Here is a 16,121-nt window from a genome sequence, read left to right on the forward strand (position 1 = left end):
GCAGCATATTCACGTCCGTAGTGGTCACACTTCGTACTGATGTTGTTGATGTGCGGAAGATCAATTACCCGGTGCTGATGTTAATCTGAAATGACAGATGGCCGCACCGTGATGGCGTTAGCTTGGTTGTATGAGACGTAAAGTGGAATTTCAGCGAGCCGTGACCTGACTTTTCCTAGCAACCTGGAGCGAATGGTTTGATTTTCCCTTAATCCGCATAAAATGAGCTGTAGGGCTGACTGAATATTGTAATCTGCTTTTGCTCCTCTTCATCAAGAGATTTTCCCAATATCATTTCCTAGTCCTCGCTGGGGACAGGGAAATGCTACCAGCGGGAGAAGAGGGGTACGCAATGAGACTGACCACATTTGAGTCAAAAGCCAGCCATTCTGGTGTTGGAGTCTGACTGTCTGAAAGACCTCAACATTTAAACAGTTTCTAGAATTGCTAAAAACTTAAATTTAGGAGCTGGGCACCACCAGTGTTGGGTGTCGGAGGTAGGCGTCTGGGGCGGGGTTTCTGTTTGACAGAATTATTGTAAAGTAAGGTATGAGGAGGTTCCCGAAGAATCGGCGAGGAAAGTGCGGAAAACACTCACAAGAAGAAGAGACAGGATGATAGGGCAGGATCGGGAAAGAACCGCATAGTACTACAGGAAGCTGTAGATGGGAAAAACAGTAGAGAAAGAAAAGAGATTGGATACACATGCAGCAAATAACTGAGGACGTAGGTTTCAGTTGCTTCTCTGATGAAAAGATTGGTGCAGGAGAGGATTCATGTCGGGCCGCATAAAACAAATCAGAAGACTGCGAGTATGTTTCCGTGCACACATTTAGGACTCTAATTAGACATTTCACACTTTATACAGGCATGGTGCGTCCATGTCAGTAGCAGCAGGCTTCATATTAAACAGTGCTGCTACCAGCTACTTTAAAACGACGAAATGGTGAGGTTTAATTAAGTTTATAATCTAGATTTGTTTCCATAGAAACTGTGAACTGTTATGCTGTTTGACCTTTGTGGAAATTTATGAGGCAATTGCCAGGTAGCTGATGGAGCAGAGCATTATCTGTTAGCGTTTTACACTGACCAGTTCATCAGATGAATGTCAGAATATTACTGAATGCAATTCTACTGCTACAAGGTATCCATTAGGCTGGAGCACTGACGTCAACTTCTGCGACCTCTCCTCTATGAAACCTTGGGTGCTGATTCATCGTAAGACTGTTCTATAAGTGTATCTGTGCCGATTTCGATTATCGTCCGCGGATTAACTTCCGCCATGATAATCGTTGGAGCACTAGGTCACGCACACCACTAGAAATACATGGATCGCAGCTGCAGCAGCGTGTGAGACTTCACACGACACTGTGGTGTCTTGGGGGATGAGCTGAAAACGTGACGATCACTTACTATATTTTCATACGGATCTGTTACAGGGCAGAACGATAGTTATTTAAAGGAGCAATCTGTGGGTGGAGTGAGAACCATGTACTGGACGTGGAAACTATGAAACATTTTCAGTATCAATTAAATGAATGCTTAATTCCGTTTCGGTCATTGTAGAATGTAAATATCAATAATATTTAGTTTTTGTTACGTTTCTGCATGTTGCACAAAATTACTCGCGAAATTTGGAATTGATCTGTTTATTTGCTTAGTTATTACGGCTTTCTTGAGAAGTTTGAGTGTTCTGGACATGTGGATATAGAGGAATAGCGTGAGGTAGCAAAGTTGTTCCCTTTGGACAGTACACGTCAAATGGGAATCTATCCAAAGATCGTACAGATTTAAAGGAAACTGCTCTTTCATTTTTATCGGTTATGAAATGACCAGTTGAATTCAAGTTACCGTAGGCGTAATTCTCTTCTAAACGCCACAAGACTTATCAAAACATTTGAGAAATGGACAATATGGTATATCATGAGCAGCTATCGTGGGCGTATGAATTAGCTGGTGAGGTAAGCATAACAAAATAAAGCGTAAAATACAGTTTAAGTTAAACTTAAGTGTCCGAACACTTTCCATAAAATAACTGCTTCATTTATCGAATGCTGACGGGAAAACAAATGAAAAAAAAACGCTTCTCCAGTGTGGGAGTGTTTATTAGTTGGGTCTGAGTACGCTGCTGTTGAAATGATTTACTTACCTAGTAATGAAATCACTAGCGTTTTTCATCGTCTGAACCACGTAGAGAACAGTAGTGAACTTGTGGGAGCGGAAGGGAGCATAACGACGTTCGTAGAAGCGACAGCGACAGTATCAGTAGCACGGGAGATTATTCTTATAGTGGAAATAGCAGCATTAAGCTTCTGCGCAAGATCTCGAACTTCCAACAAAGCTTTTAATCTACGCTCAATCCTAATAATTTAAAATGGTCGGCTTGTTCGGGACAGTAGAATTTCGTTTTTACAAGAGTAAAATCTGTATGTACGCGTTATGTTTTGCTTTAGTTACGTGTTAATCTGTTCTCAGAAATCCACGTGCGCAAGTTACTGATCACCCTTATTGGCCAAATCATTTACATTACCTTACACGTCTTTCACAAGATCACTGACACGCACCAAGAAAAGCAGCCGGCCGAGACCAGAGCCCTGTGCGGTCCCCACTTTAGACGAACCCAGTCGGACCCACACTCTCGGCTAGACGCTCCCACATCAGCTGTTGGGTGAAGCATTTCTAGCAATTTTTAGAGCAGACGGGGAGTGGCGCCAGGGTCGCGGCATTCCTGGCGCGCTGACAAACTGCTTCCTTCTTAATTTGGTCGCCGGCTGCGGCGGTTCCATTTCCTGGAGGAGCGCGCCGGCAGATTTAGTGTTATGACAGCGGCCGGGCCGGCTGATAATTACAACATTCCCGCCAGAGATTGCTGCATAGCTGTGCCCTTCCCTTCCGCGTTTCCTTTTACTCGCGCCCCCAGCCTTACGCGCCTTCTCGCCCTTCCGCTGAAGCGAGTTGGCAAAGCTTGCCGTTCGGCGGTCGACTCCTGCGGAAGCGCCAGGTAGACAAGTCATCTAAACACTCCGCAGGTGCCGTCTTGTACTCCGATAAGCACCTAGAGGAAGCGAGCAAAGTTTAGCGGTTGACGTCCTGTCGACGACATCGTCATTAGAGGCGAAGCCTTACTTCGGACTGCCGGCCGGGGTGGCCGAGCGGTTCTAGGCGCTTCAGTCTGGAACCGCGCGACCGCTACGGTCGCAGGTTCGAATCCTGCCTCGGACATGGATGTGCGTGATGTCCTTAGGTTAGTTAGGTTTAAGTAGTTCTAAGTTCTAGGGGACTGATGACCTTAGAAGTTAAGTCCCATAGTGCTCATAGCCATTTGAACCATTTACTTCGGACTGGGCGAGACGCGGAATGGAAGTCCACCTGATCTAGAGGAGACATGCCAGTATTTATTTTGAGCTTTATAGGGAAATCAGTGAAAAATAAATCTCGATGGCTGTACAAGGAATCGAATTACTACCTGCCAGAACTGTGTAAACATCTGCAGCTCCCCACTCGATCCGATAGTAATTGTTTTCAAAATTCACCTTTAGGGAAATGTTGACTATTTTATAAATACTCGAAGTACCTTATATCTATACACATTATAAAGTTTCTCGCTGCTTTTTTCTGTCTGAGGTAGAAGCTAATGTCAAGAACTATTGTAGAGATTTTCATACGGGTTTCTCCATGACATTGCTCCGAAAAACTGAAACTGAAGGTACATAATACTAACGTAACATATTAACTACTCCGTGGAAGCGAATGAAAATGCGGAGGCATGTTGCCCGAGGTCTCGCAGGCGTGCACAGGAAGCTGTACGTCACATGGCGTGCCACCGTAATAGTAGTGGCAAAAGGGGCTGGCCGCGCAACACAAGGCAGTTGAAGGAACGGGAAATGGCAGTGCCAATCAGGGAAAAGTTACAGTGCATCGTAAAGCTATTCTTCATTACAACGTGCCAGGCGACAACGTTTGGATGAGTTGAGACAGAGAAGAATCGTCTGGAAACTGGGAGAGGGATGAAGTGCGACGAGTGTAGCCAAGCAGTTTCACGTCCGTGGAGAGTATTCCGAACCACAGGCGCTGCTGCCCGAATGAGAGGAGCACCAGTTGACAGCTACATTGTGCGGCAAGCAAGACGGGACCCACGTCAAACAGCAAGTGCATTTGCGACAACATAAGTCATACCGCTGTTCGTATCTTTGTATAAAACAAAACTACAACGAAGGCAATCATGCTGATTGATGACCCTCTGACGGATAAAGAACATTTGCTTGCTCCCTCACTCCCCCCTTAGTCCGGATTTAGCCCCATGTGACTTTTTTTCTATTCCCAAACATGAAGAAACGCCTTCGTGGGAGGCATTATCAATCATCAGAAGTCTGCGGAGGCGATTTTGAAAGACCTCTCAGAAAATGGTTTCCAGCATGTATTTGGAGACTGGCAGAAACGCATTCATGGGAGACTACTTTAAGGACTACCAAATTATGAGGATGAGTAAAGGTATGTTGTCAAAAAAAATTATGATCATTCTTTATTGAACAGCCCCCCTACTTCCAAAAATCAATAGATACTGCTGTCACTGCTGTGACTCAGTGTCAGAACAGTTCGCTGTAAAGTGATAACATTTTTCTTTATTTGTATAATGATATAGAAGGTCAGTACTGCGCTGTGGTTACCACAAGTGCGCTCAAGGGGCCTGTTAGCTTACATGTTTCTCATAGTGATGCCAAGTGGGCAGTTGTCACTCCTCCTTGTTAGATGAAAGCTCAGACAGTTAAGACAGAACTCATGTAATGTTCTGGTGAGACCATAGACGCCAGAACATTATGACCACATGCTTAACAGTGTGTTGAACCGGAATACAGCAGCGAATCTGTGTGGGATCTATTCGAAAAGTTCTTGATAGGATTCCAGGTGTACGTGGCACCAGATGCCTACGCACAGAAAAAATTTTCATTAGTATGTGCTGCGCTTAATACTTTACTTATCGCGCAACTTCACCGGGCGGCATTCAGTGTCTTGACGTGCAATGGTCATAACGTTTTGGCTCATGAATGGGTATCTTTATACTAATACCGTGTTATTGTACCTTACGCTGAATGAATACAGGTCGGGCAAAATAAAACTGTCCCACATATGTTCATGCACCTTATCGTAGGCAACGCAACTTACATCATTCACATCTGGGTCGGATAATGTAAGTTGGGTTGCCTATGTTAAGGTGCATGTGTGGAACCGTTTCATTTTGACCTCCTTGTGAATTGCTTATCACACCTGGCCTGTGTAAATGTTTGATCGATGACGTCACCGACACAGGCGACAGGTAAACATACCGAGGCGGCGCGGTGCTTACCTGAATGACGCGCATGGGCAGGCCGGTCTCCTTGGCGAGCTGCTCGCGGATGTGCCGCGTGGGCTTGGGCGTCTGCGAGAAGGCCGTCTTGAGGATCTCGAGCTGCTTGGCCTTGATGGTGGTGCGCGGGCCGCGCCGCTTCGAGCCCGAGTTGCCGTCGTCGGGGCTTTTGTTCTCCGTCTGCGAGTCGCGCGTCTCCGGGTCGCCGTCCAGCGAGCCTGACCAACACACGCCTGCCGCTCAGACATGGCGGGTCTCTGTCCCGCAACCTGCTGTCGGGGGCCACGGCCCGGCACGGCGGGCGTGGGGCGCTACACACTACACACTACACTAGGCCAGGCAGCTCGCGCGGGGCAGCGCTGAAACGTACACTCACCAGCAGGACTGTTGTTGTTGTGGACTTCAGTAAGCTCCACACTCGGCTCTACCCTGTGCAAGCCTCTTCACCCCTTCGTAACTACGGCAACATACATGCGCTACTGAGTCAAGTTGTGGCTTCTCTTCCCATCACTCCAAAACCGCCTATTCTGTGGGTGCCTCAGGGTGTCTCCTATTAATCAGTGATTTAGTCTAGTCAAAATATTTTTAGTTGATTGTGTTGTACAACTTTGATGAAATTAGGAAACGACGTTTCATAACATTTTAATCCTATGTTTAAATTATTCTCTGTGGGCGATCTCTTTTGGTCAAAGACCATTATCGAGCAGCTGAAAACACAAACATTTCACACATAAGGGATATTTCATAATTTTAGTAACACACTAGCAATATCAAAGTTGGCATTAACAACAATATATCGATATATAAGTAAAAAAAATATAATATTTGTAAATGACTTTTAGTCATTCACTCCATTCATCTACCGTTGCATGACTAAACAACAGATCCAAATATTATATTGTAGACTTTGTGTTCATTTTCTAGGTATGTATGCTTGCTGTTAATTCAGATTTTAAGTACTGCTTGTATTTTACTACAGTTTTGACACATACTTTTTACGTGATTTTTTTCTGTACACATGACGTTCGCACGTACGGAAATCGATCGCACATTAAAGAATAATTTAAGCAGAGGCTTGTGGCGGCGCATGAAAAACCGGCCCCGCGTACAGACTGATCGCCAATTACCCACAAATTGTTGCCCGCCGCAAGCAGATACAACTACGAATAAACGAATAATAATGAGAAAGTAAAGAAATAACAAATAGGCTATTGCAAAGGTCGCAACAGGTTCGAAACAATGGATGCACCTTCCTTTACAAAGTCATTTCTAAAATCTTTTAGCGAAATCGTACCATAAATTTCTTTTCCCTCCAGTTCTGTTCAGCACTTCCTCATTAGTTACCCAATCTACCCGACTATTCTTCAGCATTATCCTTTAACATCACACTTCAAAAGCTGCTATTCTCTTCTTGCCCGTACGTTTTATCGTCTATGTTTCACTTCCGTACAAGATTCCAATCGAGCGAAATACCGTCAAAATAGGCTTCCTAACATTCAAATGTATATTCGATGTTGACACATCTCTGTAGTTTCAGAAACGCTTTCTTATTATTGCTGCTCAGTATATTACGTCACTACTTTACCAAAAAATTGGTTCAAATGGCTGTGAGCACTATGGGACTTAACATCTGAGATCATCAGTCCCCTAGAACTTAGAACTACTTGAAACCTAACTAACCTAAGGACATCACCCACATCCATGCCCGATGCAGGATTCGAACTTGCGAGCGTAGCAGCAACGCGGTTCCGCACTGGAGCGCCTAGAACCGCTAGGCCTCAACGGCCGGCACTACTTTACCCATCGTTAGTGATATAGCTGCACAAATAGCAAAACCAATCTCGTACTTTTAGTCTCTCATTTTCTAATGTAATTGCCCTTCGACTGCCTTATTTACTTCGGTTACATTTCATTCAAATGGTTCAAATGGCTCTGAGCACTATGGGACTCAACTGCTGTGGTTATCAGTCCCCTAGAACTTAGAACTACTTAAACCTAACTAACCTAAGGACATCACACACATCCATGCCCGAGGCAGGATTCGAACCTGCGACCGTAGCAGTCGCACGGTTCCGGACTGCGCGCCCAGAACCGCGAGACCACCGCGGCCGGCTACATTTCATTATTCTTGTCACACTTTAGTAGGTATTTATTGTATAACGTCTTCAATCTATCAGCCCTCCAGTGTGGCCGAGCGGTTCTTGGCGCTTCAGTCTGGAACCGCGTGACCGCTACGGTCGCTGGTTCGAATCCTGCCTCGGGGATGGATGTGTGTGATGTCCGTAGGTTAGTTAGGTTAAGTAGTTCTAAGTTCTAGGGGACTGATGACCTCGGATGTTAAGTCCCATAGTGCTCAGAGCCATTTGAACCATTTTTTTTCAACTTATCTTCCAAATCCTTTTGCATCTGTGACATAATTGCAATCTCAGCAGCAAACCTCAAACTTTTTGTTTCTTCTCCCTTTCGCAATTTCTCTTTCATTTCTTCTACAGTTTGCTCGGTTTAGATATAGAACAACAACTAGTATAGGCTGCAGCCCAGTCTCATTCCCTTCCAGCTCCCGCTTCCCTTTTATAAAACCAGTCTGCTTACTGAAGATCACAACAACAACAACAACAACAACAACATAAATGCTACTTTGCAGCATTACAGACATCAGAAAACAGCTTTGTCGTCAGCAAACGGCGTGAAACGGTGTCGTGATTAGTATGTGGCACACTTCTTTTTAATCTTCTGATCGTCAGCTAATATTCTGGTCGAAGGCAGCTAAGAAGATTACAGCTTGTGATCTGTGACGTTGTTGGCACGAGTTGCGTCCTGTGAAGTGACGAAACATAACAAACAGAAAAACAAAAAGCAGAGTTGCGCTCCGTCCGGCCGGCAGCCCTCGCCACGTCGACGTCGGCGTCTCCTGCGACGGCGTCCGGCGCTGGCTGCAACGAGCCTGAAACCTGCCAACACAAAAGGCGGGCGTCAGAGTTGTGAGGAACAGGCAGACACGCAGCGAGATCCCTGCCGCGATAGCGCCGGCCAGCGGCTAACTCAGTCCCGAACCCACCCGCCGCGCCGCAGGTCGCGTGTGAGCCGCGGCGAGCCTAATCCGCTGTCACGATCCCTATTGTGCGGGGGAGGGCCCGCCGGCTGCCGACTGCGCGGCGAACCGCTCTCGCATGGAAAACGCCTCGCCGTACGTCGTGCCTTCAGCAACGCCGCCCCACAGCTGCAAGGGTACAGAGCGTCGCGGGCTGTACTCGGCGACGGCATTGCCAAACACTCCGAAAAACTGTGACTGTTACGAGGATGCCTCTTCAAGCTAATGTTCGATTAACAGCGTCAGTGTTCCTGAAGGTCCCCGTCAAGATTTCGACCCTCCACTCATCTCCTGACTTATCTTCAGAGGTTATTTTCTTATACGGTGAAACTGTAAGTATCGCTGAACCGTGCTGGACCTTCGCGGTGAAGGCAGTCTTCTACTCCCCGCTTATTCCTCTCCGTTACTCAGCCTGCATCTACGTGATTCGTCTGCAATACACACTTAAGAGTCTGGCAGAACCAACTTCAGACTTTTTCTTTACCGTTCCCTTCTCCAACAGCACGCGGGAAAAACGAATACTTAAATCTTTCTGTACGGGCTCGGATTTCTCGTACTGTATTATGATGATCATTTCTCCCTATGTAAGCTGGCGACAATAAAATATTTTATCATTCAGAGGAGAAAGATGGTGCTTGAATATTCGTGGAAAGATGTCGCCGCAACGAAAAACGCATTTTTTTTAATGACTGCCGTCCCATCTCCCTTATTATATCCGTGACACTCTCTCTCCTATTTCCTGATAATACAAAACGAGTAGCCCTTCTTTGAAGTTTTTCGATGTCCTCCTTCAGTTCTGTCGGGTAAGGGTCACACGCAGCACAGCAATATTCTAGCAGAGGACGGACAAGCGTACCGTAGGCTGTCTTTTTAATACACTTGATGCGGAAGGATAGTGTAGGCATTTTCTTTAGTAGACTTGATGCGTCTTCTAAGTGTTCTGCCAGTAAAATGTAGTCTTTTGTGTGCCTTTCCCACAAGATTATCTATGTGAGCGTTATAATTTCAATTTTTTATAATTGGAATGCCTAGAATTTAGTCGAATTTAAATTTTGTGGTTTATCATGTAACGAAATTTAACTGTTCTCTTTTCGTACCTATGTCGATGACCTCATACTTTTCCTTATACAGAGACAATTGCCACGTTTCGCACCATTCAGATATTGTGCAGTCATTTTCTTATTGGTTTTGAACTTCTGCTGGGTTTACTAGACGGTTAATGACGGCATCATCTGCAAACAATCTGTGAGGACTGCTCTGATTGCCTCCTAAATCGTTTATATAGATCAGGAACAGCAGGTGGCCTGTAACACTTCCTGCGGGAACACTAGATATCTCTTCTGTTTGCCTCGATGATTTTCCGTCAGAGCTATCGGTAGTGACCGGAGTTTACCCTCTCCCACTTTCCTTTCTTTTGCAATATGCGCCTGCTCTCCTCTCAGCTGCAGCTGCAGGGCCTTTCTCCGCCTCGTAGCAGCGAGCCTTCACGAACAGCAGGCAGTGGTCAGTGTGTGGCGGCGAGGGGAGCCTCCGGGCAGCCGCTGCAGGCCGCGGCCGCGCCACGCGCCATCACCGTCCGCGGCGCCTGCAGCTGGCTGGGTTCAAAGGGCCGCCGGCCGCCCCCTCAGCTGACGCCTCCGCTGGGAGCCACAGCCACGTGTCGTTTCCCTCCCTGCTTGCCTCCTCGTCGTCCAAGTGCGTTTTGGCCCACCCAACTACAGTTATACATGTCCTGTGTTGTTCCTAGCTGGCCCACAGTCTTTTTTACATCAGCGAGGAGTTTGATATGCTTACTTTGAACGTGGGGAGGGAGACGTCACCGTTCCTTACTTTCTCCCTCCGCACCCCCTCCACCCCCATTCTCTCCGTCGAACAGACACACTGGTGTGCAAAACTTAAGGAAGAAAATAACTTTCTCATTATACGTCACTGCGAAGTAACATGGCTCGATGTATACATGTAAATAACTGCTGCAGTATACACTGAAGAGCCAAAGAAACTGGTACACCGGCCTAATACAGTGTAGGGCCCCTGCGAGCACGCAGAAGTGCCGCAACACGTCGTGGTAGGGACTCGGCTAATGTCTGTAGTATTGCTGGAGCGAACTGACGCCACGAATCCTGCAGGACTGCCCATAAATCCGTAAGAGTATGAGGGGCGGAGGTCCTTTCTGAACAGCACATTGCAAGGCATCCTAGATATGGACAATAACCTAGATATGGTCAATAACGTTCATGTCTGGGGAATTTAGTGGTCAATGGAAGAGTTTACACTTAGAAGAGTGTTCCTGGAGCCACTCTGTACCAATTCTGGACGTGTGGGGTGCCGCATTGTCCTGCTGGAATTACCCAAGTCCGTCGGAATGCACAGTGGACATGGATGAATGCAGGTGATCAGACGTGTCATCTGTCAGAGTCGTATGTAGACGTATCAGTGGACCCATGTCACTACAACTGCAGAAGCCCCATATCATCACAGAGCCTTCACCAGCTTGAACTGTCTCCTGCTGACATCCGACCACAGATTCATGAGGTTATATCCATACCCGTACACGTCCATCCGCTCGATACAATTTAAAACGAGATTCGTACGACCAGGCAACATGTTTCCGGTCATCAGCTGTCTAGTATCGGTGTTGACGAGCCCAAGCGAAGCGCAAAGCTTTGTGTCGTGCAGTCATCAAGGGTACACGAGTGAGCCTTGGCACCGAAAGCCCATATCGATGATGTTTCGTTGAATGGTTCGGACGCTGTCACTTGTTGATGGCCCAGCATTGAAATCTGCAGCAATTTGAGGAAGGTTTGCACTTCTTCAGTCGTCGTTGGTCCCGTTCTTGCAGGATCTCTTTCCGGCCACAGCGATGTCGGAGACTTGGTGTTTTACCGAATGTCTGATACAGTACACTCGCGAAATCTTCGTATCGGAAAATCCCCACTTCACCGCTACCTCTGAGATGCTGTGGCGCATCGCTCGTCCGCCGACAACAACATCACGTTCAAACTGACTTAAATCTTGATAACGTGCCATTGTAGCAGCAGTAACCGATCAAACAATTGTGTCAGACACTTGTCTTATATAGACGTTGCCGATCGCAGCGCCGTATTCTGCCTGATTACATATCTCTGTATTTGAATATGCATGCCTATACCAGTTTCTTTGGCGCTTCAGTGTAGTAGAAAAGGCAACTGAGGGAAATACGACACGAGACGAACGGAAATGACACTTCTATTCAAAGACAATTATTACACTCAAGTCACCGCAATTTATGGTCGTCCCGTGGACATTGTAAAAGGACGGGCATGATTCTTGACAGGATCTGTGACCACTGCAGGCGGCAATGCACTCTCTGCAACGTTCCCATATGCTGGCGACTAGGTTGGTGAGGAGTTCCTGTGGTATGGCTGACAACTACTGGATAAACGCTGGTGCGTGTGGGCGTGCTGCAAAACGTCTTCTTACCGCATCCCATACGGCATTTGAATCGCTGAACGGGTAGGCAACTCCGTTCGCCGAATATTCCCTCGTTCCAAGAGCTGCTCCACCTGTTCGATGCAGCGCGCATTTGTCATCTATGAAGACCAAGTCACAGCCGAATGCATCCCTAATGTGCAAGGGAGTGGAATACAGTGTCAGAATAACGTTCAGTGGTGAGTGTGCCGTGTTCAAAGTTTTGGGGGTCCAGGCAACTTTGAACCTCCCCACAGCATAAAACCTGGACCACCAAAACGATCACGTTCGTCAGTTGTGGACGTACCGTCGTATGGCGACGTAATGCACTCAGGAATATTGTCGAACACGATCGTTTCGTCTTACGGTGTGAGGAGGAGTAACGCTGCAGGAACGGGCTAATCTCCAAATCATTATTGTGACACAATATTCCAGCCCCAAGCGCGTCTTTGATGACTGCGTTGAGCTCCGTTTTTTCGGGACTACATTCGACTCTGACTTCATTTTTATGGATGATTGTGGGCTACGATATCGAATAGCGCATGTGGAGGGGCTCATGGAACAAGATGATATTGGCGAATGACCTAGTATGTCTTAAATCACATCGAGCACCTGTGGGATACCTATTGCGTTAAGGCCACATGCACCAAATACCTTCCCACAGTTGTCAGCCGTGCTTATGGAGGAGTGGAACGCCATACCACAAGAACTCTTTACCAACTTCGTGCCCAGCATAGCAGCACGTTACAGACGTCGTCCGTGATGAGCATACGCCCTGTTAAGGATCATGTGACACCATTAGTACTTTCGAGATGACCTCCATAAACTGCTGTGACGTCAGTGCGGTTATTGCCTTTGAATAAAAGTCTCATTTCTGTTCGTCTCATTGCGTATTTCTTTCGGCTAACTTCTGTGCTTCACTGTAGTGGTTCCTTCTGTGCATGGTCGGAGTTCAACGGACCTATGGTGCTTGGCGGTGACACATCTTGAGAAAGCTACATTCGTCCTTGAGTTTCGCACATCACTGTATAATTTGATGCCACTCCCACTTTTAATCTACCACAATTGTTTAGGACTTAATAATAATACCTATCAGTCGCATCAGTCCACTACGTTCTTGAGGACGTGACGATAGCGCGCCTCTCTCAGTAGCTGCCGCCAGTTTTTCCTGTCTTGCGCGGCTTCCATTCTATCGTGTACCTAACGGACTGTCGTGAGAGGGACTGCCCCTATCGAGCGTTGCTGGGATACCTTGACTGCTTCTTCATTGGGTCTCCAAACCGTCCTTGTGTTGCCCCAAACGTAGGCCCAAAGATTTTTCTGTATACTTCAGCTTCGAAGACTTAGTTTCCGTACTCTTCTCTTTTGATCATGCTCCACGTTTCCACCCCGTATAGCAGTACTGTTGTGTTATCGAGTTTCGCCTTGGTCTCCCTGGTCAGCACTCTGAAGGATGGAAGTTTTTTGAAGGAAAAGTAAACTTCACTTGCAGTTCGTAGCCTAATTTGGTAATTACTTGTCTTCTGTTTACACCAATGTATTTTACATTGGAAGTATTCTTCAGATTGTAGTTAGGTATATGAAGGTCATCATGTTGTTCTGTCGCCAAGTTCTCTCTCTCTATGGTCATCTATTCTGTCTTTTCTTAATTAATTTTTAAACCAATTTCCATGGCGGTTTCGTTTAGTTTTTCCAGCAGCATTTCAATATCATCAATGCCATTTCCTATTAAAACTACGTCTTTTACATGGGCCAATATATTTGGTTAGTTATCTGCCATGTACTCATACGTTACTTGTTTGGTTTTTATAGTACTTCTTTATTACAAGACTGAAGATACGTGGGTATATCGCATCACCTTGCATCAGTACAGTTCTGTTCTCACAATAATTCGATAGATAGCCGCAGTATGTCATCCCGCTTGCCACCTCCTCCGTACACATTTTGACCAGAGTTATTTGTTTCTTAGGACTTCAGCATTCTCTCATGATTTCCCACATCATTTCTCTGTATACCGAATCCTAGGCCTTCTAAAAACCAATGAAAAGATAATGGAAGTTCTTGTTGTGTGCTCACTAATTTTCACTGCTAGGTTTGATGCAAAGTGTGCAGTATATAGTCGATTTTTTTTTCCAGAAGTCCACTCTGGGTACGGGGGTCGGGATTGGCTCTTTGCAATATTATACGTGGCAGTACTTTGTATGCTGTGAATACTAGAGAAATTCCCCTGTAATTTCTGAAATTTCGTTTAACAAAAACAGATATAAAATATTTTAATATAGTAACAATACCTTGGTTATATTGATGCTTAATGCATCATCTTAGCATAAGTTTCAAGAATAACGATTTACACGACTACTGTGGACACTGCCTGCACACTGTGGCTATGCGAGCAGTTAAAGGGGGGGGGGGGGGGGGGGGGGAATCAGGTTTCTTTCAGTCGGTCCCGCCTACGGCCAGGAATATGAGTGTTTGTGCTATCCTTTTCTTTCCGTAGTAGAGGGACTAGACCCCTCAAGCAAGCAATTAAAAAGTTACCTCTTTTAAACGTAGCTCGTAACATTTTAGGACTGCTTGCCATTTTTATACTGTGTTCTCCATGACCTCTACCCCGCTCCTCATTTTCGATCTGCACCTGGTTATACGGTGTATAGCGGCACGGTTTCGGCAAAGATGTTGGGCACTGTAAATAGTCCTCATGGGTTTGCCGCCGGATGACATTGTGCAATATCCACAATATTTCCTCGGAGCGACTGTCCAACATCTTTAGGCGGTTGAACTTTGCTGGTGGCTAGGTATTACTGGCTGTAGCCACCAGCAGGATTCAACGACCTGAAAATTTCGGATAGTTGCTCCGAGAAAATATTGTGGAATTTGCACAACGGCACTCGGCAGCAAACCTTGGAAACTATTTACAACATATCAGGCCGGGAAAGCTTGAAGAGTCACATGTTCAGCACTTTCCCAAACCCCGCCTGATGGATGTGGGGATGTTCTCAGCTGCGACCAGCCTCACGAATGCTGGCAAATGAAAAGTTTCCCTCGGAGGGAGAGATTGAAGAGCGGACTCGATTGTGGCGAGTGTAATCCCGGGAAAGAGGTCAGCCGGCAATACAGTTGTCGGCGACCGCTGTGGCGTCGCGTCGGACCATTTGCGGCGGCGGGCTTCAAAGGCGGCGGCGTACAGGCGCCCGTTGTGCGCCGGCTGGACACACGGGAGCCCGGACAGAGTACGGGCCCTCCCCCGCGTCTCTAAAACTCTCACTAGGCGTCCATTCCCCGTCGTGCAGACGGGCAGGCTCGGTAAACGCTGTGGCGTGCCATTGTGAAACCGCCAACGCGTAGGACCAGCCAAAGATGGATCGGTTCAAATCCACACTTCGCTTAACTCGTGGCACAACAGGACACATTGCTTTAATTGCGAGCAGCTCCAAGGTGATTTGGACATCAAGTACTTCTACCCACACTTCAGTCTACTATCGCTCAGTGTTTCTCTGGCCTGATTGTGGACCCAACGAAATTTATTTCCCGGAATTGCTCATCTACGGTCAACGACCATGAACATAATCATTTGTATCTCTTGTTCTGTCTATAGATGCATCGCGTACTAGATTTACATATGTTGCATGGCGAACATCGTTCCTTTTTACATTACTGTCTCAGAAATTTTCCAGCGCGCTCGACAATGTATATGTAATAAGAATTTGGTTGCTAGATTTTATATATAACAAGCCGCTGTCATTAGGTCGATTAAAAGAAGGTGGGAAAACATAAATGTACTTCCTTCTATCAGGTCGGCTTGCATTTACTTTGATCATTATTTGGCAAGGAATGCTTCACATGTTGCAAGCATTGTGCATCATCTCGTTTGTAAAATGTTCCTTGTTAATAATCTTAATAGTTCTAGCCAGCACATATCACGGTGCACATTCCAAATATCATACAAGGAAATAAAAATGCAACTATGTCAACAGTCAGATAGTTGGCTGTAGCTACGTATTATTTACGTGAGACGGCTCTTTAAAAAATCCGGACATTGAAATTGTGTGCTAAACTGGGACACGGAACACAACACGTCGCAAATTACGGTAAATGTCCTCAACAGTCTTTTCCTCGTGAACTAAAAATCTTGAAAGCCAATTTCTTTTGGGGGCCAAAAAGTTTGTTGAGACATTAAAATCGAGAATCAAAATGGCTTTTGAAAAATTACAATTTGGAAAACAAAAATATTCTTGGAAA

General features: G+C 46.1%; 1 protein-coding gene across 1 annotated transcript in view; it reads right to left on the reverse strand.

Annotated features, from left to right (window-relative positions):
- The window catches only part of LOC124545518 (LIM/homeobox protein Lhx1), a 463,560-nt gene that overhangs the window by 62,287 nt on the left and 385,152 nt on the right, over nt 1-16,121 (reverse strand). The window contains exon 8 of the mRNA XM_047124465.1: nt 5,345-5,562. Within this exon, the coding sequence (XP_046980421.1) occupies nt 5,345-5,562 (218 nt within the window). The remainder of the gene's footprint in view (nt 1-5,344; nt 5,563-16,121) is intronic.

This window comes from Schistocerca americana, chromosome 8 (assembly GCF_021461395.2).
Source record: "Schistocerca americana isolate TAMUIC-IGC-003095 chromosome 8, iqSchAmer2.1, whole genome shotgun sequence".
In the NCBI taxonomy this organism is placed as follows: domain Eukaryota; kingdom Metazoa; phylum Arthropoda; class Insecta; order Orthoptera; family Acrididae; genus Schistocerca; species Schistocerca americana.